Source organism: Juglans regia, chromosome 9 (assembly GCF_001411555.2).
Source record: "Juglans regia cultivar Chandler chromosome 9, Walnut 2.0, whole genome shotgun sequence".
NCBI lineage: Eukaryota > Viridiplantae > Streptophyta > Magnoliopsida > Fagales > Juglandaceae > Juglans > Juglans regia.
This window is the reverse complement of record NC_049909.1, coordinates 20211367-20233895: the sequence shown is the minus strand read 5'-3', so window position 1 is coordinate 20233895 and position 22529 is coordinate 20211367. Positions and strand designations below refer to the sequence as shown.

The window sequence follows — 22529 nt, the reverse complement described above, 5'->3', positions numbered from 1 at the left end:
CCCGCTACTAGATTGTGCTATTTTTATTTGACAAATTTGATTAAACTCAATTGTACTAGAAACTAACGAAGAAAGCTGACGTCATGTCCTACGCACAAAATCAAGAGATAAACCAACTATAAATACGTATACCTATAAGCTAAACTTTAAACCAAGATCGCAAAACCATAGAAATTTCATACAAGCTAGGCGTCAACTGCGTTGGTGGTACATACTCGCGTTTATAAGAAACAGAAACAACCATGCAGAATTCAGCTGGGACGAAGAGGTACTTGAAATTTGATTGTTTTTTAAGTTTTCTGTCTAATGTAAGTCTAAGATCCAAGTTTGATTAATGACATGACATCCTTAATACCCACCGTTTCTTTGCTTCTGTATTTGTTTCAAACATTTTGCTAGGATTGCAGTTGTAACGGGGGCCAACAAAGGGATCGGATTCGAGATATCTAAACAGCTAGCCTCAAATGGGATCAGGGTGATATTGACTGCAAGAGATGCGAAGAGGGGCAATGAAGCTGTTGAAAAACTCAAGGCTGCTGGATACTCCGACGTGTTCTTTCATCAACTTGATGTTACCGACCCAGCTAGCGTTTCTTCTTTGGCCAGTTTCATCAGTACCCAGTTTGGCAAGCTTGACATATTGGTACGCAACCCGACTCTCTCTAGGAATTTCTTCTTTTATCTGTTGATCATACGACTTTTGCTAGTGAAGATTTGCATTGATTGAAATGAAATATGCCAATACCTTTAACTCTGTTTTTTCTTTTTAGAAGAGCTTGGTACCTTAATTATATTAAAATCCTCACTTTTAACAAGTTGATATATCCTCTTCTTTCCCTAAAATGAAAATATACATTTCTTCTTCTTTCCCACTATTTTAATAGCTCTGATATCTAAAAGTTTCAAAATCGCAGATAAATAATGCAGGGGTTTTTGGAGCCATAATAGAGCCGGATCATCGAAAGAACCTAAAACTAGGTCTTAATGAAGTAAGTGTTGGAATGTTGAACGTTTCTTTTCTCCATTGTAGGAAAGAAGGTTTGTCAAAAGTAGTATTCAAACATTTTTTAATCAATATTCTACATTATTTACTCTGCATATAACCATGATGCAGATAGCAGGTGAAAATGCCAAGTCCTTCAGGAAAGTTCTGAAGCAAACATACGAACTTTCTACGAATTGTCTACAAACAAATTATTATGGAATCAAGCTAGTTTGCAAAGCACTCATTCCACTTCTTCAATTGTCTAATTCACCAAGAATAGTAAATGTCTCCTCCATCTTGGGACAACTACAGGTAACATATTAGTGATCCCTTGTGATAATTCAAAGCACTTGGGGAACCCTTAATGGTTGCCTCTGATGATTAGGTGCAAGATCCGAACTTCATGAAAATTCTATAAACATTTGGTGCTGAAAATTTTTTTGCTAATGTCGGAAAGATTTTTAAATCGTCTGATGTGTGTTTCAGTTTATTTCAAATGAGAATGCAAGGAAGGAGTTAGGAGATGTAGAAGAACTCACAGAAGAGAAAGTGGACAAGGTGGTGGAAGGATATCTAGAAGATGTCAAGGAGAACCTTGTAGAAACCAAAGGCTGGCCTACAAATTATCATGCTTATAGTGTCTCCAAGGCAGCTCTCAATGCTTATACAAGGGTTCTGGCTAAGAACTATCCCAACATTGCCATTAACTCTGTTCATCCAGGTCACGTCAAGACGGACATGAGTCTCGAAAGCGGGGTATTTACTGTTGAAGAAGGAGCTAAAGGCCCTGTAATGCTGGCTTTGATGCCTGAAGGTGGACCATCTGGCCTCTTCTTTGATAGGACTGAAGTGTCAACTTTTTAACAAATATCTGATGCAATACAATGCAATTGTAGTTTCTTCGATCCATGCAGTTTGATTTGTCTTTTTTTTTTTTTAAACAAACTTGGAGTGGAGAATGAATAAAAGCTATCTTGCTATGTTCATGTTAAGCCTATGATGCCGAACAGAATTTAGATTAATTCTTACAGTTAGTTTCAACAGATAATTGAAGCAGGAAACATAAGAGACTCACTTCAGATACAGAAAACAACTTTGTTTTCTATTGAAAATGACCAAAACTTCAGAATGTCCAACCAAATCCACAAACTGGGTTGAAATAGCTATAAAATTGAAAATATTAAGATTTTACTAAAAATAGAAAAATCCTAATAAACATACCAAAAATAAATACGTAAATAAAGAATCTACCAAAAATTTGGCCAAAAATGAAATCAAAATCACTTCCCAACTGAGAAACGAAATATTACCAAAAAAGGAAAAACAATATTTAAAATTGGATATTTGAAGGGAAAACAGTTGATTTTGGGCTTGAAAATAATGCACACCAAGCATAGATGGGTGACCACGATGTGCCGAAAAGTGATTTCCAAATTGGGGTGATATACATGAATTCAATATCTGTAGACAAAATTATGCTCAAAATATCGATACATGCTTAAAAATGTCCCAAATTAAGGAAGAATTAGTGTTTCCTACTTGACTTGCATTGACCTACCATCTCGAGATAGTTCAATGCCATCAACATACAATTTGCCAAATCAATTTCATCTAACTTGGATACCCTCCATCTGCCTAGTATATTGCAATTTATTTCTGAGTTGTAATATTTTAAGATAAATATAAGTACACATGTTAAAGGAGACCTTAGTTGAAAAACACTGAAATGTATTATTAAATATATATATATATATAATATTTGTTTAAGGAGGAGTTCTAATAGGGTTCATGTATTTTTTGGAGGGGGAGGGAGACAGAGAGACTTGTAGATATATTGAAAAGATAATTACTAACGTTATAAAGAAGATAGAGTGTTATAATTATATATAAAGATATATAAGAAGCGATGGTATTTAAGAATTGTCTCTTCGATTATATATGGTATCGTAGACTTCCCATTTTCTTGCCACTACTAGATTTGTAATTTAGAATTGGAACAATAAAATAGAAAGTAGATTTAGAAACGTTGGACCACATGCCAATCTGAACCAAATCCATAATTTTAGGGAACGATTTGTACAGTTTTTGAAAAATTTATATGCAATCCTAACGATTTTTTCTTTTCTTTTCTTCTTTTAAAGAAAGTCGACATGTCTAAAATTTATATAAAAGATATAATTTTTAAGACTAATATTACATGCAATCATAGTGTAGACTGTAGTATAAGTATTATACAGTCATTTTGAAAAAGAATGAGTTCTACTATTAAAAAATTATTATTTTTTTATATGAGTTTCATATTTATTCATTTTTTTCTTAAATAATTACACATCGTTTACGCACTCATTGTAACTATCATTTTTCAATTTTTAATGAAGTGTCCCTTTTTTAAAAAGAATGTACAAGAATTATACATTTTAAGATTATATTTTAACATTATTTTTAACCTTACATGGTATAATGAGGTCTTGTTTGATTATATATATGAGATGAAAAATTTGTTAATAGTAATAAAATAGTTTGTGATAATAGTAAAATGATTTATATTAAGATGTTTTATGAAATTTTAAAAAATTAGAGAAAAAAATTGAATAAAAATATTAAAAAGTTAAAATATTATTATAATATTATATTTTAATATTATTTTTATTTTAAAATTTAAAAAATTTAAATTATTTTTTTATTTTATTTTAAAATTTGAAAAAATTAGCTAATGACCTCTTTGAGGTTGCAGTTTAAAAATTGCATAAATAGCGAAACTTAAAAAAAGAAGGAAAAAAAAAAAAAAAGGAGGTTTCTGTGAATGGACCGCCTGTGAATGGATGATGTCACAGAGTACGTATGCCGCCAGAAGAATATAAATCACTGAACAGCACACGAAGACTCAAAAATAATAATAAAAAAAAAAAAAAGATCAAAAGATATCATTGCCTACCTACTAGGTTACGACTAGATCGGAGACAGAGAAAGGAAGATCCGAAGATGACACGGCCTACGTAGAAATTCAAGAGATAAACCAGTTACTAACAAAATGCTAGAGTTGCCGAACGTTGATGAATCCTTTTTGGGTCTCGATAATTTTTTTTTTTACTTATTAATTAAAGAAATATCTTTCAGTGATATTGTAATTTTTTTAAAAAAAGAAATGTTTACAAATATTAAAAACAAATTAAAAACAAAAAAACCTAGAGACGGGTCTCGTGCTATACTGCTCTTACCATAAATACCTATAAGCTTTAAGTAATTAAAACCAAGAGCAAACCTACCTTAACCTTTTCTCTCTATCCCAGGCGAAAACTCATTTGCCTTAGCCATGATTTCTTCCCATCCACTGGGCGGAGGGGGTTTGGAGCTTCGGCTCCTCCCACCTCCTTCCCTAGCCAATTGTAGTAACACTTTAATATTATCTTTTCCTGTTTTGTCTATTTTTTCTATTTTTTTGTCTTACGTTTTTCTCTATAGCGCTGAAATATGCCGATCTCCTACTTTCCGACGACCTCCAACCAACATGCACCACTCATTCTGCCTCTCTAGTTGCCGATCTTTTAGTTTGCAGAAGGAATCCGCTCATTTGTTGGGCGCGTTCGTCGCATGCACGGCTTATCCTTTGCGAGACTTCCACGCGCTGTCGTGTTCTGTTGATACTTTTGAAGCCACGCACGCACGGCCCCGCGGGCAATATAGGCTTCGAATCCTCTGTATCTGACTCTCCTTTACACTCCAATGGTGGTGCGTGTCCTGCACGTGCCACCATCGCCTGTGTTGGCCCTTTGTCGGCAACTCGACACAGTTTTTGGTTGATATCCTATGTTCCCGCTTTCCCTAACCGAGGATCAGATGAAAGTGAGCGTGAAAGTCTCTTCCAGCCATTCCAAACAAACAAGTTACAGCACACACCGTCTCACTGCGACTTTTAGTCGCAATTTAATAGTCTGTTTATCAGACTATTCAAAATCCACTTCAAAGCAGCTTCCCTTTATGGGGAAATGGGTGGGAGCCAAATTTTGGCTCCAGATCCATTTTTTTGTTTTTATTGGTGTTGCGTTTGTTTGTTTTGGGATGTTTGTTTGAGGACTCTCACCCCATTGAATCTTGTATCTTGTACCCCTTAGTTTATTTATGAAACTGCTTGCTTAGAAAAAAAAAAAAAAACTAGAGCAAGAACCATAGAAATTCCACACAAATGGCAGAAACATAACCAAAAAGGAATCCAACTTCAGGGACGAAGAGGTACTTAAAATTTGGTTCGTTTGATGTTCTCTAATATAAATAAGCCTTGAGATTATAGTGTGATTAATGATGACACCCTCCATTTCTATGCTTCTGCACATGTTTCAAACATCATCTTCCTAGGATTGCAGTTGTAACGGGGGCCAACAAAGGACTTGGATTGGGATATCTAAACTAACAATATTTGTAAAACCACCACACTTCTCTCTGGTGGAGTATTTCGTTTATATTGATGTATACAAAACAGAGTATAGTTTGAATACAAAGAGATAAAATAGGAAATATAATTACAAAGGGAAAACTGTATCTCCTATAATCAAGGAGGATAAGATGAAGGAGGATTCCGTAAATCAATAACTGATTTACTGGAATCCTCTACAGCCCCCTGTAAGCTAAGAGTAGGATTAACACACACTCGAAGCTTGGATCGGAAAAAAAACATAAAGATCCCGTGAAACACTCTTGGTGGAGACGTCGACCAGTTGCAAGTGGGACGAAACATGCTGAAGACAAAGAGTTCCAACAACAATAAGTTCACGTAGAAAATGATAATCAAGGTCGATGTGTTTGACGCGCTTATGGGATACGAGATTGGAGCTCAAAAAAATAGCACTTTGTTGTCACAAAGAAGTAAAGGTCGGTGGGTTAAAGTGACCTAAAGATCACATAGGAGATGAGTAAGCCATAAAACTTCAGCTATAGTGAGAGCGAGCGCTTGATGCTCGGATTCGTAGCTCAAACGAGAAATCGTGGGCTATTTCTTGGAGCTCCAAGAGACAAGATCCCACTAATGAACGATAGAGAGTGGACATCCAGCCTAGTGTCTGGACAATAGAAATTTTAAATAGTATGGGATCAAGCTAGTTTGCTAGTTTGCAAAGCTCTCATTCCACTTCTACAATTGTCTAATTCACCAAGAATAGTAAATGTCTCCTTCCTCTTGGGACAACTACAGGTAACATACTAGTAGTTTTATTATGTACTTTAGATGCAACCAAGTGATCTCTGGTGATAATTCAAAGCAGAACTTGGGGAATCTTAATGGTTGTCTATGATGATTAGGTGCAAGATCAAAACTTTATAGAAATTCTATAAACATAATTTGGTGCTGAAAATTGTTTGAAAGATTAATTTTTAAATGGGTATGTTTTGTATTTCAGTTTATTTCAAATGAGAATACAAGAAAGGAGCTAGGAGATGTAGATGAACTCACAGAAGAGAAAGTGGACAAGGTGGTGGAAGGGTTTTTAGAAGATGTTAAGGAGAATTTGGTAGAAATCAAAGGGTGGCCTAAAATTTTTTATGCGTATATGATCTCCAAGGCAGCTCTCAATGCTTATACAAGAGTTCTGGCTAAGAACTATCGCGACATTGCCATTAACTCGGTTAGTCCCGGCCACACCAAAACAGACTTGAATGGCAACACCGGGGTGTTGAGTGTCGAAGAAGGTGCTAAAGGTCCTGTAATGCTGGCTTTGATGCCAGAAGGTGGACCTTCCGGCCTCTACTTTGAGCAGACAGAAGTGTCTACCTTTTAATTGATAGTTGATGCAATATAATGCAATTGCTTATCTTTTATACTACATTTCGTTGCAGTTTCTTCGGTCCATGCAGTTGGTACATTTTTCCTTTTTTTTTTCTGGGGGAACCTGGAGTGGAGATTGAATAAAGCTATCTGGCTATGTTTCATTTTTGGTCAGCATATATTGCAAACATGTTGTGTATTGGGAACTTATTTAAACGACCTAGTTTATTGGAATTTGTTTTGGAAGTTGAAAGAGTTTTTTTTTTTTTTTTTGAAGAAATATAGAAATCCATGTTTAGGAGGAATTGAGAAACTATGAACTTTCATATTTCTCGTGTTAAAAACTAGAGCATCCTTCCAGAAGGTAACCATAAATTAAAACAATTTGTTTCCATAACATCAGAAAACTTAAAAATTTGTACACGGTTAATGCAACGCTTCCATTAAAAACCGTTCCAAACTTCCAACCCACTGCATGAGACAACAGTTGCTCACTTCAATGTTTCTTTTCAAGAAAAACGGTAATTAGAACAATGGGGTCTTTCTATTTTCTAATCGAGGTTCCTGAAAATTAGTAGTCTCTCTCCTCTTCATGCTTTAGAAGGGTTCTGGGCAGCATTTCGTCTCGCACAGCACCCCACAAAGTATATCATCGACTACATTGCACAACAAATGAAATATGGAAGTCAGGGCATTATTATTTACTGACTGATCAAAGGGTGCTATGGAAAGATTACTTCCAAAACTGTCACAAGTTGGTGAGGAATAGAGTGGAGTGTCTTACCAGGACAACAAATAAAACAATATTGAAGACAGCTACTACTCTCCACTCAATTTTCATGTATTGTGCAACACCAGCCCTGGCAATTGGTGAAACGCAAAAGATTAATGATCTAGCCACAAATGAATTACACAAAAGTAATCCTACAAATTGAGTTAACTTGATGTAGTTCATCAGATTGTGAAGTTACTTTATTGTAAAGTAGATTCAACAGATCACATGAAATCACGTCAGTTTGTGGGATTACTTTTGTACAATTCTTTTGTGGCTCTAACAGTCCTCAAAGCAAAAATGGGAACATTTTCAAGCAAGTAGGAAAAAGAGGAAAAGAGCATGAGTACAGATGATGATTACTTGCAGGAATCACAGTTATAGCACTTGGTGACACGGGAATTCTTGTAAAGTTTGCAATCCTTGCTGGTGCTGATTGGATGAAAGCTCAAGTCATAGTAAGAAGCATTGACAGCAGGATAACCACATCTGTAATTGAGTGGAATTTCAGAAAATAATAATGTTAGTGACATGAGTCATCACTATTCTGACTTATTGTCTGCCATAAACTGCATGCATCATGTAAAGTGTAATCATACATTGAGAAATATTGTTAGAATGCATGTATTGTGATGTAATGGATCTGCAATTTTTTTTCAACAAGTACATGGCATTCAATGAATAAAAACAGGCTGTTTGACAATTAAATTTATACAGTAAAGGAACTATCCTGGAAAATTAAAAAAAGAAATGAAAACCTTGGGGTAAATTTTACAATGGTAAGGGACCTACTCAGATGGCGGTCGGCAGCAGCCAGCTTCAATGGGACTCAGTTTTGCCAACTTGTATTGTTTGAGAGTCTGCAATCAAGAACTAAAAAAATATTGAATCAAATGGTTGGCAAAAGTAAAAACATCACCACTGTTTACACTGGAGATGGATGAGCAAATTCAACAAAAAAATTTCAAAATCGGACCTTATATTTTTTCAATAAGTTATTGCAATCTTCAGATTTCACAAGACAACTCTTCAAACGCTTCCAGTTTTGAGTATTGTTCAGCTAAACAAAAAGACCAACATCAAGTACAAATACAGGGCAACGTCACACTACTATTCTTTACGTTGCTAATAACTAAAGATTCTTACTTGTTTTAGAAACCACGAATGGTATTCTTGAAGCTGGTACTCTTTATACCTAACCAGACGAGGATAGATTAGTCACAGACCCATGCAAAATATAATCAAAACAAAAAAGAAGTGACGACAAATTTATACCATTCAAAAAGAATTTCTACAGTAAATACCACAAAACGGCATTTTATCAACCAAAAGCAAAGTGAAGGAGACGCTATCAAATGAATTGCATGCATTCTCACCTCAATCCCGCAACGCTATGACCGGATCCATTATTCGTTACAATAAATCTACAAATAAAGGCAGGAAGTTATATAATTTTTTAATAGGTAAATATTATATAATTTTTAACAAGCACTAGTAAAAGAGGGCGTGTTACTTGTTGAGAATACTTCTAATTATAGACCAAAACAAAGATCAAACCATTTACACACAACATGTCATACAACATCCTCGTTTTCACTGAATCCCCTGTTTTTGTCACAGCATTCACCTAAAAGTAATATATAATACTATTCATTTTATAAGAAGAATGATCACAATAGATCCGAAATACATAATAAAATGTTCCTACAAAAAATAAATGATCCAAACAAAATTCGAGCATGTATGAAGCAGATCAAGGTCCCCTCGAGTTCGGCCCACATCATGTCACTCTCTCTCAAACTTGAGGCCCTCAAGTTTGGGTAAGAACTTAGGGGGATCTTTTTAGATATGAATTAGGGGTCACCCCAACCAAATAAATTCAGGGCTGTGTATGAACATTCGATATGTCAAAACACACCATTTTGGAATATTTACTTCTTTAGTTGTAAGAAAACATACATACCAAGCCATACTCAAATCATCATTTCTACACATATAACACCTATTTACTAGATTTCTCTCTTAAATGCGATTATCCCCTGAGAGAATATTCCAATAAGTAGCTTTCAACGAAAATCAAATCTCAATAGGCATAAGGGCATATTTAGATTGAAAACTGCGATGTTAACATTCAAACTTATACATTAGCAACCAGAGCAAAATATAGAATAACATAACAGGGTTATTGCAGAAAAATATAAAATTCTAATGAAAAAAAAAATTATAAAGTCCTAAAAAAGGTTATCCAAGGCCTATCATAAGCTTCACTTGAGATGACAAATCACTTCAGCTTCACATATACTTACGCCATTACAGTGAATACCAGAATTCCCACCAAAACGAAGCACAACATAATCAGGTACTGCAAGAGAAGCGTCAAGGTCTACCCGCAAAAAAAAAAGAGAGAGAAAAGGAATAATGTAGATAGCACACAAATACTCATTTTGAAAAGGATACAATCCACAAGAGTATGGAGCTGTTTTTGAGTGCGCCAAAAAACCCGATTATAGATCTGAAGTTACGGAAAACAGAAACGTGAAAGTGAATGTTTAGAGAATAAGGTGTAGGGAAAAGAATTGAAGTATGTGAAGGTGTCAGCGTCCATTAATAGAGAAAGAAAAACTTACATGACAAAGATAAAAGCACCAAGTCCTAAAACAGGGAGAGTGAGAGACCTTCGACAGCCATCGTGATGAGTGCTCATCCATATTCCAAAAATTATGACAGCTACAGATAAAAGCTGTACGATGAGAACAGGAAGTCAGATCAAACCCCATATGGAACTTGTCACAAGGCACATGATTTACTTAGTTGCTTCGATTCTTTAAGTTATTCACTTCTATTAACCATCGATGAGAGTTGTCCGTATCTTTTTGGTAAATTAAATAAAATTTCAAATATAAACGGGTAGCGAGCTAAAAATATGGGGTACCGCTACATCATAATCCAAAAACCATGAAGAAGAATTTGCAGAATCAACTATAAAAGCATTTTGAGAGCAGATTGAAAAGTAGGAAACCGGATTTAGAGCGAATGACGGATAAAATCGATTTGTCCGAAGTGAAACAAACAGACGTTAAAGAGAACTAAAAAAGAACCCACCACATAAGAGAAAGCCAAGAAATCGAGCACGCTTAAAGGATCAACTTTTCAAAATTTACAAAAAGGATCAACTTTCGAAGTGAAAAAAATCAGGTAGATTATAAACAAATTAGAAGGAAATGAAGAGCACAAAGCTTACCATGGTGAGAAAGTTGATCCATCTGATAACAAAGGTGCTTGTTCCGACACCCATTTTTCACCTTCCCTCCTTCACTGTCAGAAATTATGTGTGGGAATTTATGTTCAAAACAAATAACCAAACATAAAAAAGAAATAGTTCCTTCTGGAGCTCAGAAGGTAGTGGTAATCGGGACTTGATGAAGAGAGACAGTGAGAGAGGAAGTCGGAGGAGAGGGGCTTGTCCTGTCTGGGAAAATAATAGAATATTGTAAAGTAGCGAGGGCATTGAGCGGTGTTATTCTGAGTAGTATTTTTAAAAAATATAAAAAAATGTTAATATCATTTTCTTAATTATTAAGTAAATTAAAAATTAAAAAAAAATAAAAATAGTCAAAATAAAAATGCAAATTGAGCTGAGAAAGTAACATTTTTGAAAGGCACCACCCCCGATGAGAAAACCCAACGGTCATGGTTCATGTTCTTTATTGTATACCACCAAACACGACACGACATCCCGTCTAACGGAAAGATGTGAACGTGGTGGAAGTCAAAGACAGAGGTTGAACTAACGTTGATAGTTGTAATTTGCATGGGAAATATGCCGGACCCCTTGGGTTTTTAATTCCTACTATTTTCATTTCTGAGTTTTAAATAAATTTAAAATTTAAAACAAAAAATAAATTATTTATATTGACTGTTTGAAATGAATATGTATTTGTCTTAAACTCATTAACTACTTAAATCTCGTTTGATTACACAGTTCAAATAAGATGAAATGAAATCTTTTGTTAAAAATTAAATAAAATATTATAAGATTTTTATTTTTATTTTGTGTAACCAAACCTGTCCTTAAATAGCATGCTACCATTGTATTGTCTTCGATGGACTTTTACTATTCTTTTACAACTCATTTTACAATAATTATACCACTTGAAACTTCTGAGATCAGAGTTCCATCAGATCTCATGCAAAAAAAATAGAACATTGATGGAAACCTTAAAACCTAAAGCTTAATGAACATGAACCCCCAACATATGTGTCACATTGTTGATTAACAGTTACAAGTGACATTCCCATCTCCCGAGTATCATACACTCTCCATAGTCAAAACCAGCCAATTATTACTTGGTAAAAAGTTGAAACTAAGATCTACTTGCCAGAAACAGAGTACATCTAGAGATTCCATACAAGTGCCTACCGATTTCGATGACCATGAAATCGAAGGTTAATCAGCTGCATTACTCCCTCAGAGGAAAATAAAAAGGTCACATTAGAACTGAATTACTAACACAAAGTAAACAAAAGAATAATAAGTCTACCACTATAATTGATTGTTACAACTTGAAAGAAAATTACAGAAACTTGCCTCTATAAATGATCATGAAATTTCTGACCCTCTTGGCCTTTAAAAGATTTTCGTGTATCTTTCTTGCTCTAAATTTATTGGCGAGCATAATATGGAAATTTACAAAAACCAGAGAATAATAAACTACTATTCCACTTTGTTGGTACATGTTAGAATTGCGGCTTTCATCTCTTCTTTACCTAGTGATGTTTGAACAATCACCTGCCCAAAATCATGATGAGAGGATGAGATTCTAAAATTGAGCAAGATCAAAACTCTTTTATTCAGGAAGGAGAGTGATAGGTGGTTGAGAGATCTAGTTCTGTTGGACACCACCTAAACAAGCAAATTATGACGTATTTACCTCTTGTACTTTGTTACCACATCGAGCTAGTATCTTGTATTGATTCTCAAACATGGATGCCATATACACCTGCACGAGAAGATAAATGAATGAACATATTTTATGAACTGGATTCCAACGCAAAAGCAATAGAAAATCATATAGTTTTGATGCCCACATATCATGCGCTCGAGAAAATCGAGTTTTACAACTGGGACTCTGGTACTGCCAACATAGTCAAGATGTAATCTGGTATTGCCAACATGGTCAAAGAACCAGAGCATTTGAACTGACACTTCCCGAAGTAAATGATTCTATTTAATTTTTATCAACTTTTTAAATATTAACCCCCTGCATTGTATCTGGGGATTTAGGTCTTTGTACCTGAAATGTTGGAGCTAAACCCGGGCTCAAGAAAAAGCGGCCTTTTGATACAGAATGGATCCCTTCCATCTGTTGCAGTTCTTTGATAAGACATTCAATATCAACCCACTGTCCAAACACAAATAGAAAGCACATAGTGATGATAAGACATTCAATTGTCATAATACTATTTTATACAAAATATACTCAAGACTACTGTTGTATCAATGATTGTAGTTTTAATTCAAATATTCCAATTGTTAACCAGCTGTCCGAAGTAGAGAAATGGCAAGTAAAACTGACAGAATTATTCATTTAACTCTTTCATTTATTCATGAATGTTTTCAAGACTTTCTTTTTTTCACAACAATCTTTATCAGTGTACTGTTCCCTGTAAATTACCATAACACAAGAAGATAATTTAGTCCTACTCACAGGGAGCTTATCTTAAAAATGAGAAAAAAAAGGTCCTACTAAAAGGTCGAACACAATAACCTCAGCTTCTGCTTGTGCCACTTGTAGTCTCCCATCCAAGGGATTACTATCACCAACCACAGATTCCAAGGACTCAGTCAATGGATCTGGCTGCAACAGAAAAGCATGACTTTCAGTATACTATTTATACATACTTTCTTGATAAAAAGATAGAAATTCAAATATGGACAAGCCAATGAACTTAGATTACCGAAATCTCCTTTAGTGACAAAAATATGCGTCCAAGTGCAAAATCCAATTCGTGAACCTTTGCCTCCACAATCTGAGACCACAATGATTTTCTTTAAAGTTCAAAGAAGATGTACATGATATATGTATATACATATATGTAAAGTGCTCCGCAAGGTTTGGCTCTAAACAAAGCACTGAAATGAGATTGCAAGTAGGAAAGGCATGGAATCATTGTCAGGAAGATTCACAGCCTTTTCCCCAAGATTCATCAAATTAAACAAAATACTTAAATAAGGCCATGTCAGATAGAGGGAAGAAATATAGCTAATTTGTTATGGCATGGTCCTTCAGTAATACCTGACCAATTTTAAAGTATGACGCAGGGTCCAGAGTGACATCCCATGAAACTTCTGACTGATGAATCAATGCAGGCACTCCTTCAACCTTCAACAGATAAGTCAAGTTTATGATAACAGAGAATCAGGTAGAAAATCTATATGTCAATCATGGTTCCATGTTTGTAACTCAATGATCCCGTTTACATGTTTGAACAGCTTCTCATCAGTTGTAAGAAGACTGATTCCAAGAACAATGAGCAGAAGACCTTTCACTTACCTCAACAAAAATGCCAAAATAAGTAATCTTCTTGATGCCACATTTCACAACATCCCCGACTTGAAGTTTAGCCTGTTACAGTACATGATACAAGAGCTTGAAGACTGCATATTTCTATAATCAAATTCAGAACTGAGTATGTGAAAATAGCTACTTTAAAAGTAAAAGGTCACAATTCGAGTCATTCAAGTGCAATTTTTTAGCAAGCTTGTAGGTACGAAAAGTTACTATCACACTTCCTGCCAATACGTGTGTGTGTGTGTGTTCATTTTTCCACTGTCCTTTGCATGAAAAATTACGAAAGAAGTACCATGAAATAGTGAAAACTAAAAGCCTTGAATTTCATGTTATTTGATAGCATTGCTCCCGCCATAATGTGGCGGTTGCTTTCAAGCACTTCAAGAGTGAGCATAAAAAGAAAAAGAAAGGACAAAGAAATGAATCCAAGAAATGTCACAAGAGAATGTAGCCCTAACCATGAGACTTCTCTTCTTGTCAACATCTTCTTCCTTCTCTTTTGGCTTGACTGAAAATACAAGCTTTCTAAATGTTCTATCTGCCAACACCACATTTACTTTGATTTTCTGCAAGCATAAATTTTATAAAACTCCAAGATTGAATAGTTAAGTCTTAACATCAAATCAGTTTTTTTTCCAAACCTGGCCCAAAAAGGATGACAAGAATTTAATTTTCTCTTGGTCATAAACTCTAAGAAGATCTTCCAATTTCATGTCCGCCAATATTTCTCCTGCAAGACTTTTATCAACTTTTGGATCTACGGTTGAGTTAAGAGGAGTATTCATGTTTGCTACATCATAACTTCCAATAGTCCCTAAATTTTGTCTATACATTGATGGGTCTAGGCCCTTCTGTCTCAACCATGACTCGAAAGCTAAGAACTTCCACTTGGCAGTAAGGTTACGGTATGGCAGAAACCCTATCAAAGAGCCAAAAGATACCTGTAAAATGGTTCGATCAAGTTCAGAAAGCAGTATAGATGGAAATTCTTAATTTGAAAATGCACATCACAAGGGAGAAGCAAAGCAGTGCATATATTGGACTGCTGTCAAAAGTGCACTTACAACAAAACCTCTGGTGCTAGAGCTTATTAATTCCACTTCTCCCCTATTTCCTGTCTTAAACAGATCTTGTGCCTTGCTCCAATCAGTATCTTCGCTTCCCTACAAATGTAAGACATACAGTGAAGAGGAAGGAGTGGCACACTATACTGCTCAAACTAAACAAAAGTATAAGGTTCATATAATCTGACCTTCAAAGGTGATTTAGCAACAAGATCGTCAAATTCAGCAGCATTACCATAAGCTTCAGAATTCATGAGTACTGTCTCTCCTCTGGTAGACTTTGGAGTTCTCTTCACAGATTGGTCTAATCTAAAGCAAAGAAACCTGCTAATCAAACAAAACTAGCAACAGAAGAACTGCAAATACAAAAATAGTAAGAATGACTTCAAGCACCTTTTTGGTTTTCCTAGTAGTGCAGCTTCCACGGACAACTTGGCTCTGGAGTCGACTGAATTTTTATCAGGCAGTCCAGTGAATGCGGTAACCTCCTGACTGGATCTCATATCACCCTGTTCGAGTGGCTGTACTCCTTAAAAGCCCCATCACAATGTTAATATCAATAATTATAAATGATTAAGATAAATGCAATATAGAGCAACACCTACATTGGATCCAATCTCTTGCCCAGCTTCATTTGAAAAGAAGCCATCCTCGATCTCCATGAAATTGTCTTTGGTTGCATTGTCAGTTCTGGTAGGTTCTGGCAAGCCTTTCAAAACACTCTCTCCAATATCATCCTGGACTTCAACTTCAGCACCCCCAAAGTGGTCATGCTCATTCACAAGTTTTGTATTGGCATTCACTGGTTCAGGCCTTGCTAACAGTGTGAAAGCAACAAATTCATCATTTGCTTCTTCTTTCCTCATATCCGATTCACTACTATCAACTTTGGCATTCACATTGCTATAAGTCTCTTGTCTCTTCTCAGTAACTTTATTGACACTCACTGGTTCCGGCTTCCTTAACAGAGTCATATCACTAAATGTATCCTTCGCTCGCCCATTCCCCATTTTTAATGATAAATTTGGTTTAATCCTCAACTTCGACGGCTTTTCTCCAGCATCATTGTTATTGAACAAATTTGGTTTTCTCAGGATAACATTGGGAACACTACCTTTAGTCTTACCTGCCGCCTTCCCAACCGCTTGGTTTGGTTTCTTTATCTTTGGTGGCTCATCATCAGCTTTCAGAGTGAATCCTTTCTTGGGCACAGGTCGAACCAAGTTCAAACCATCCAACGAACTTGATGACTGCACTTCCTTCGACCCATCAAAAGGAACCTCCTTTATTTCCACTAACTTTCCTTTTCTCTTATAAAAGTTTTTCTCAATTTCAAGATACGAAGCATCTGGATTCGCTTTTCTGCCCATTATCTGAAACAAATAAATATATAACCTTCAGATAGAATCTCATCTAACAAATAAATATAAACAAGAATAACTAAAACTATGATCAAACACTAATATCTAACAAGGCACAATTCCAATAAACATAAATAAATAAGAAATAATGGCAGCCCAGAATGACAACCAATACGTGTGTCGTGTGTCGTGTGTCGCGAGAAAGGAGGGAGACCTTGGCTAGGGTCAGTTTGGGATCCTCGCCAAGCAAGTGACCAAACTTGAGCTCCATCTGATCCCATTGGTCGAGCTTGGGAGGATCTCCATCTTTAGAAGCGAAAACAGTGAATCTATTACCCTTTTCCCTGGTGATGAATGAAACGGTTGTGGTTGTTCTTCTTCCTCGAGTGCATGAGAACAACAAATGAGGGCGGGTTTGGCTTGTGAAGAAGGAGCTGGTGTTGGCGACGTTGCCTGCACAGCTGAGAGAAATTAGACCATCCATTTTGTCATCGGAGTTTGGGGATTGCGTGATAGAATTAAACGGCCCGGGAGGGGGGTTTTAGTTATCTGGTCGAGAATACCGACGTGGCATTTTGTCGACGGAGAGTTTCTCAACTTTGTCCACTACAGTACCCCGTTGTCATTGTAAAATATAATATTAATATTTTTATGCTTATAAATATGACACAACTTCCCATTAATTAGTGTATCAATAAATATTAAAAAGGGAAAAAAAATTTAATGCAAAGCTTTATCCGGGAATAAAATTTCGGTATTTACAAAAAATACTATCTATATTTACAATTTTAAAAATATTAAAAATTTAAATTAAAAAATATTAAAAATAAAATTATCACTCACCGATATTTATTCCAATCTAGCAGCATGATAAAGTTTTTTCCTTTACCGACATTGTTACACACATATATACAAGCAATTCTCGACTATTCAAGCCAACATTCTAATAATTTTACATTTACCACTGGAATTCCTTAGTTCTCACAAATTAGATGTTTCGTTTCACACACACACGTACCAAAGAACGCTAAAACCAAGCCAAATGAAGATAATAAAATAGGCAAAGTCCACTTCGATGAACTCCTCGTTTATCTTTGTTAAGAGTTCTTTCCCTGAGAATCTCAGTAGCTGAAGCATCCAAGAAGATTCCTAGGTACATATCCAGCGGTTCGAAACTTTGTAGCTGTGTCCTCTACCTTGATGAGTTCTTCCCATCTCTTGGCTTCAACTGTGGCCCTCTTTTCTTCAGCAGCCCTGTGGATGGCAGCCAATTTGTTTTTCATTTTCTCGCCATATTCGGCCTTCTTTTTCTCGAATTTCCCCTGTCATGGAAGAGTCTTTCAGATGCTTTTCAATCAAGTATCTGAACTGAATGTCACAAACCACCATTTTCAGACTAAAATTGTGTAGGGGACATTAAAAAACTACGAAATATCGAGGGAAACGATAGAAAGTGATTAATTGATGTAATTACTTAATCCCAAGCCTTAAAGCTTAAACTTTTAGGTGTATTCACATCCTAATATGCTTATTAAGAGTGTCTTGGTGTCCTTCAATAAAAGCGGATAAAAGTTTGATTTTTCTCCCTTTCAACAGCGAACCATAATACCAATATGGATTATAATATTGTCGCATAAAATGGTTTCTCAAAATTATAAGCTGCATAAAGAACTTGAAAATGGTTCTTTACCATGATATCTTGCCAACTCAACAGAGATGCAGGATCTATATTACCAGGTTATAAAGAAAAAAAAAATAGCAGCTTCCAAGTTTACTACCTCAATCTTCTTGAGTTGTGCATCTACCGAAGCTTTGCTGCTGTTTTCCCATGATTCAACAGCAGATAGCTTCTTATATGCCCTGTCAAGCAGAGAAAAAGCTCATCATAGAAAGAGATTAAGAATATATGCCACTAATTGGGTGTTTACTTCAGGAATCAATTTCTTTTGATTTTAGAATCAACTTGGACACTACAAATTTTGGGTAAATACCGTCTCCATAAATGACCATGCCAATCTCAAACACAACTCCAAAATGACTTATTACAACTCACCCCCAAATTGATTTTTATTTTATTTTTACATGTTAACCCTGAGGAAGATAGAGTCAAAGAGGTAACTATGGGAGCCACAACCGTGGCTCCCAAGGTCACCATGGCTCCTATGAAGATTTCTCATGGTGGGTCACTAACTTTTATCATAAATAGTAAGTAACGTCATTATATTACCTCTCATTTAATGACCAAATTGATACAACTAAAGGACAACTGTTAATACAAATATAAATGATTAAATCTATCCCCTCCCATCAGCTTAAACTTTTGGGATAAGTAGTGATTTCACATAGTATTAGAGCAAAGGTCCTAAATTCGAACTCTAACTCTATGTTTTATCTCGTTTAATTAAATATTTTATATTTTGGGCCTACTCATTGAAGGGGATCTGGCCCACACGTGAGGAAAAGTCTGACCCACACGTGGGGGGGAATGTTAATACAAATATAAATGATTAAATCTACATCTTCCCTTAGCTTAATCTTTTGGGATTAGTAGTGATTTCAAAACAACTTGCAACAAAAAGTTCTTTGGGATGAGTTGTCACTAGTCATGGTTTCATTGGTTTGGGAGTGTGAGATTATGATGTTGTTTGTAGGGATTATTCGTAATACCCATAAACTTTGTTTTGTTCAGAAAGGATAATATGAGTTTGGTCATGGCTAGCAACTTCTTGATTGTATTACCAAAATCAGGACCGATTAAATGTGTCAAGTCTACCGATGTAGGTCATAGTTTGAAGTCATATTCAACTTTAAAAACGTAATTGTAAACAACAAAATGTTTATCGAGTTTGCAGAGACCAAGAAACTTGAAGAACATTCGAGTGAGTGCATGCAATGCTTTTGCCAAACAGATCTAAATTGATAGATAAAAAGTTCTTTTAACTCCTGGAGGCAATTCGGAAATGCATGAAAAATGATATCACGAGATGGTGAAAGGGATAAGAAAATTTTGAGATAGCCTCTTACTTGTTCTCTGCTTTTGTCTTTTCGCTTTCTTCCCACGCTTTAATTAAAGCCAGCCTTTTCTCATTTGCAACCTTTGCAAGCACAGCATCTGAGAAAACATATCAAACAGTCATCTGTATCACTTACAATATCAAGTAATGCACAAGAACAAAATTACCTCAGGCATTTACCTCTATCAACAAAACCCCCCGAACTTTTCTCAGCAGTGGGATCTGCAACATCTGATTTATCAAACTCGCACAACACAACATCGGGATTTACAGACAAAATGTCCTCATTATACGAAAAATGTGGCCAAGGAATCGAGTAGATTAGAAGGAAAAAGAAAATCAAGTGAATTATTGCACGATAACCAAGGAAGATCATTTTCAGAAATTACCTAAGCAAATAAGAACTGACGACAAACACTAGGGCTCCATTTCGTTGCTAACAAGTAGAGATATAAGAAAATAATCGAAACTCAAAAGCTCAAAAATATGCATTTTTCTACAAAATGCGAATACGAGAAAACTAAAAACCTCCACACAACTTAGTATAAAACAAAAATATTTGTCGAAACTTCCACTTTCTCTCTCCGTTTTCTCAGGAACCAAACAGAGAGAGAGAGAGAGAGAGAGAGAAGTCACTCACTTTCTTTGACCGGAGGAGCAGTCTTGTGTTCAGGAGGTGGGATCACACCCTTCTCTTCAGCAAAGTCATTTCGAGCCGCCACTTCTTCGTTTTCTTCCTCTTCTTTCTCAGGTACTTCAGGCTCCTTATCAACTTTCTGGGTCCCCTCCTCAACCATAACGTAATCCTTGAATTTAGCCACGGTTCAGGCACCTCAAAAAGGAAACGAAAGGCTACAGCGGTGAAAGAAACAACACAAGCTGCTAGCGTCGCCCAAACTTTGGTTGAAACTCCGACAAGATGGATTAGAAATGTTGCTGTAGAGCACACACACATAGGATTACGAGGTGGTTGCGGTGGTTGGGAAATATCGGACGAATCAACGTGGGACCCTGGCCTGGCCCCTCGAACTTTTAGGAATAAAGGATTTTCATTTTCAGTCAATTTATTACCCTAAAAAATCCAATTCAATTCCCCTCATAACAGCATTTCGGTTTTCTTATCCTATTTTTTAAAATATATTATTAAAATACATATTTTTTTATTTTATGTTCTGATTTTTATAATAAATTATACATCAATTTTTTTTTTATATCATTTTATTTTTTTAATTTTTTTTTATTCATTTTAAATTTTTTTTTAACTATTAATAATTTTATAATATCTTCATATTTTTTTTATATTTATAATATCTTTATATATAAATTTAAATACCAAACTACTATTACAAGATTTTGATCAAGTACTTTTCTCTTCGTCACCATCCTCAAACAGCAAATTAACGTCCCGATGAGAGAGATGGCTGAAATGAAATAATGGTAAATAAAAGAATTGGGGAAAAACGTCAGAGGAAAGAGAAAAGAAATTAAAAATATTTTAGAATTATAAACAGTAATTTCTATATCTAAAAATTATTGTAGTAAAATATAAAAAGAAAATCCATTAGAAATGACTTTTAGGTTGTGTTTGGATGTTGAAGTGAATTGAGTTGAATTGAGTTGAGATAATAAAATATTGTTAAAATATTATTTTTTAATATTATTATTATTTTAAAATTTGAAAAAGTTGAATTATTTATTATATTTTGTATTGGAATTTGAAAAAATTATAATGATGAGTTGAAATGAATTGAGATAAGTTGAGATTAGTTTGAAATCCAAACGAAGCCTTAATCAACTTTCTTTTTTTATATTTTACGTAAAACTGTATTTTACATCAATCATTGTGAATGCTCAACTTATTTGTACACACACATAATTTTTAAAATTTTTAATAATTTGATTCTTAAACATCACTTAAATATAAAATATTTTTTAATATTAAAATTTTTTTAACTTTTTAATATAATTATTAATTAATTATTATTCAAACATAAAAGATAATATAATTTTTATAAATTTTAAAATAAAACAAGAAAATCAATACAATTTTTACAAAATTTAAAAATTAAATTAAATTAAAAATTTATATTCCAACAATTTTTTATTTTATAATATTTTTATTTAACTTTTTTTTCTCTATCGTTTTTTAAAATAAAATAAAACATTTTCACTCGAACTATTTGATCACTACTATTCAAAAAATTATGAGATTAATTTGCATGCACATTATCTTATTGGAATTTTCTAAAGTGCAGACAGACAATTTTAACTTTTTAAGAGATTCGGATGCATCTTTAATAAAGTCGCAAATTAACTATTAATTATTAATTGGAGTATCCGTTCTTTTGCTTTGTTTTTTGCTCTTTTTTTCTTTCCTCTTTTGTTTATTATTTATTTAAGATTTTGTTTTTTTTTTTATCTTATTAAATTATTATTATTTTTCATTTTTTAAATCTCCTTCGCAATTATTCTTTTAAAAAAGCAGTGGCATTATAATGTGACACATGAGCAAATGCAAACAGATGTTATATTTAACAAGCTTTTCCAAGCTCACATGCAATTCCTGCAGCTTTTGTTGCTTGTTCAGGTGGAACTGATAACTGGGCACCTGAGATTCACCTGGGATAAGATATAGAGAACCAGTTCTTCTATAATTTTCTATAATTAAGTTTTGTTTGGAACGTGAACTCATCTCAATTGAATTTAAATTTAAGCATAACTCAACATCTAAATATATAACTCACAAATCATTAAATATCACTCAATTCAAGACCTCTTTATGCGTAGAACCCACATCCAAACATCTAAACTCAATGAGATTAACATCTAAACTCATATTAGGTAAATTTTACAAAATTTATTTCACCATTTCAATTCATTACTATTTATAAAAAAAATTTAAATAATCTCAACTCAATTCAACATCAAAACAAGACGTTAATCTCATTGATTGGAGTCAGTTTTGTGGCAGAAAATCGCAGGGAATTGTGTCCCTCCAAGAGCATG

At 34.6% G+C, this 22529-nt stretch overlaps 5 protein-coding genes across 8 annotated transcripts; 2 read left to right on the top strand and 3 right to left on the bottom strand.

Annotated features, from left to right (window-relative positions):
- The first annotated feature begins 164 nt into the window (after positions 1–164).
- On the top strand, positions 165–1977 carry LOC118349455 (salutaridine reductase-like). Its single transcript, XM_035694018.1, has 5 exons — positions 165–268; positions 400–643; positions 915–989; positions 1115–1297; positions 1472–1977. The coding sequence occupies exons 1-5, from the start codon at positions 243–245 to the stop codon at positions 1847–1849; spliced, it is 906 nt and encodes a 301-aa protein (XP_035549911.1). The 5' UTR covers positions 165–242; the 3' UTR covers positions 1850–1977.
- Positions 1978–5760: 3783 nt separating this feature from the next.
- On the top strand, positions 5761–6753 carry LOC108997036 (short-chain dehydrogenase/reductase 2b-like). The gene is made up of 3 exons (XM_018973119.2): positions 5761–5851; positions 6064–6170; positions 6376–6753. The coding sequence occupies exons 1-3, from the start codon at positions 5761–5763 to the stop codon at positions 6751–6753; spliced, it is 576 nt and encodes a 191-aa protein (XP_018828664.2).
- A 342-nt stretch (positions 6754–7095) lies between these two features.
- On the bottom strand, positions 7096–10997 carry LOC108997021 (tetraspanin-10). 2 transcript variants are annotated; one of them, XM_018973099.2, is made up of 11 exons: positions 10754–10997; positions 10140–10252; positions 9970–10024; positions 9819–9874; positions 8889–8936; positions 8659–8707; positions 8489–8572; positions 8305–8372; positions 7876–8001; positions 7525–7600; positions 7096–7396 (listed from the first exon to the last, which is right to left on the bottom strand). In XM_018973099.2, the coding sequence occupies exons 1-11, from the start codon at positions 10805–10807 to the stop codon at positions 7331–7333; spliced, it is 795 nt and encodes a 264-aa protein (XP_018828644.1). In that variant the 5' UTR covers positions 10808–10997; the 3' UTR covers positions 7096–7330. The 2 variants fall into 2 exon arrangements, with proteins under 2 accessions (XP_018828644.1, XP_018828645.1); XM_018973100.2 differs by lacking the exon at positions 8489–8572.
- Positions 10998–11947: 950 nt separating this feature from the next.
- On the bottom strand, positions 11948–17040 carry LOC108997112. Of its 2 annotated transcripts, none has more exons than XM_035693967.1 (14): positions 16679–17040; positions 15754–16521; positions 15542–15669; positions 15337–15457; positions 15149–15247; positions 14726–15025; positions 14543–14650; positions 14067–14138; positions 13809–13895; positions 13471–13542; positions 13281–13370; positions 12807–12914; positions 12444–12512; positions 11948–12301 (listed from the first exon to the last, which is right to left on the bottom strand). In XM_035693967.1, the coding sequence occupies exons 1-14, from the start codon at positions 16991–16993 to the stop codon at positions 12227–12229; spliced, it is 2412 nt and encodes an 803-aa protein (XP_035549860.1). In that variant the 5' UTR covers positions 16994–17040; the 3' UTR covers positions 11948–12226. The 2 variants fall into 2 exon arrangements, with proteins under 2 accessions (XP_035549860.1, XP_018828789.2); XM_018973244.2 differs by having other exon boundaries at positions 16724–17040.
- Positions 17041–17336: 296 nt separating this feature from the next.
- Positions 17337–20555, bottom strand: LOC108997014 (remorin-like). Of its 2 annotated transcripts, none has more exons than XM_018973087.2 (5): positions 20164–20555; positions 19704–19745; positions 19534–19621; positions 18288–18369; positions 17337–17831 (listed from the first exon to the last, which is right to left on the bottom strand). In XM_018973087.2, the coding sequence occupies exons 1-5, from the start codon at positions 20318–20320 to the stop codon at positions 17631–17633; spliced, it is 570 nt and encodes a 189-aa protein (XP_018828632.1). In that variant the 5' UTR covers positions 20321–20555; the 3' UTR covers positions 17337–17630. The 2 variants fall into 2 exon arrangements, with proteins under 2 accessions (XP_018828632.1, XP_018828631.1); XM_018973086.2 differs by having other exon boundaries at positions 19704–19754; positions 20164–20554.
- Between the last annotated feature and the right edge of the window lie 1974 nt (positions 20556–22529).

Bases quoted from the DNA above. Each gene is read 5' to 3' on its own strand.
- LOC108997036 (XM_018973119.2), top strand. From the start codon at position 5,761: ATGATAATCAAGGTCGATGTGTTTGACGCGCTTATGGGATACGAGATT. The intron at 5,852-6,063 runs GTCGGTGGGTTA...AATTTTAAATAG, and splicing joins GTTGTCACAAAGAAGTAAAG to TATGGGATCAAGCTAGTTTG. The intron at 6,171-6,375 runs GTAACATACTAG...TTTGTATTTCAG, and splicing joins TCCTCTTGGGACAACTACAG to TTTATTTCAAATGAGAATAC.
- LOC108997014 (XM_018973086.2), bottom strand. From the start codon at position 20,320: ATGGTTGAGGAGGGGACCCAGAAAGTTGATAAGGAGCCTGAAGTACCT. The intron at 19,755-20,163 runs GTGAGTGACTTC...TTGATAAATCAG, and splicing joins TGCTCCTCCGGTCAAAGAAA to ATGTTGCAGATCCCACTGCT. The intron at 19,622-19,703 runs GTAAATGCCTGA...ATGTTTTCTCAG, and splicing joins GGGGGGTTTTGTTGATAGAG to ATGCTGTGCTTGCAAAGGTT.
- LOC118349455 (XM_035694018.1), top strand. From the start codon at position 243: ATGCAGAATTCAGCTGGGACGAAGAG. The intron at 269-399 runs GTACTTGAAATT...ACATTTTGCTAG, and splicing joins AATTCAGCTGGGACGAAGAG to GATTGCAGTTGTAACGGGGG. The intron at 644-914 runs GTACGCAACCCG...TCAAAATCGCAG, and splicing joins TTGGCAAGCTTGACATATTG to ATAAATAATGCAGGGGTTTT.
- LOC108997021 (XM_018973099.2), bottom strand. From the start codon at position 10,807: ATGGGTGTCGGAACAAGCACCTTTGTTATCAGATGGATCAACTTTCTC. The intron at 10,025-10,139 runs GTAAGTTTTTCT...CCGTAACTTCAG, and splicing joins GGTGCTTTTATCTTTGTCAT to ATCTATAATCGGGTTTTTTG. The intron at 8,937-9,818 runs GTAAGTATATGT...CTTTATTTGTAG, and splicing joins CTGGTATTCACTGTAATGGC to ATTTATTGTAACGAATAATG.
- LOC108997112 (XM_035693967.1), bottom strand. From the start codon at position 16,993: ATGGATGGTCTAATTTCTCTCAGCTGTGCAGGCAACGTCGCCAACACC. The intron at 15,670-15,753 runs GTAGGTGTTGCT...TAAGGAGTACAG, and splicing joins GGCAAGAGATTGGATCCAAT to CCACTCGAACAGGGTGATAT. The intron at 12,302-12,443 runs GTAAATACGTCA...GATTTTGGGCAG, and splicing joins GTGGTAACAAAGTACAAGAG to GTGATTGTTCAAACATCACT.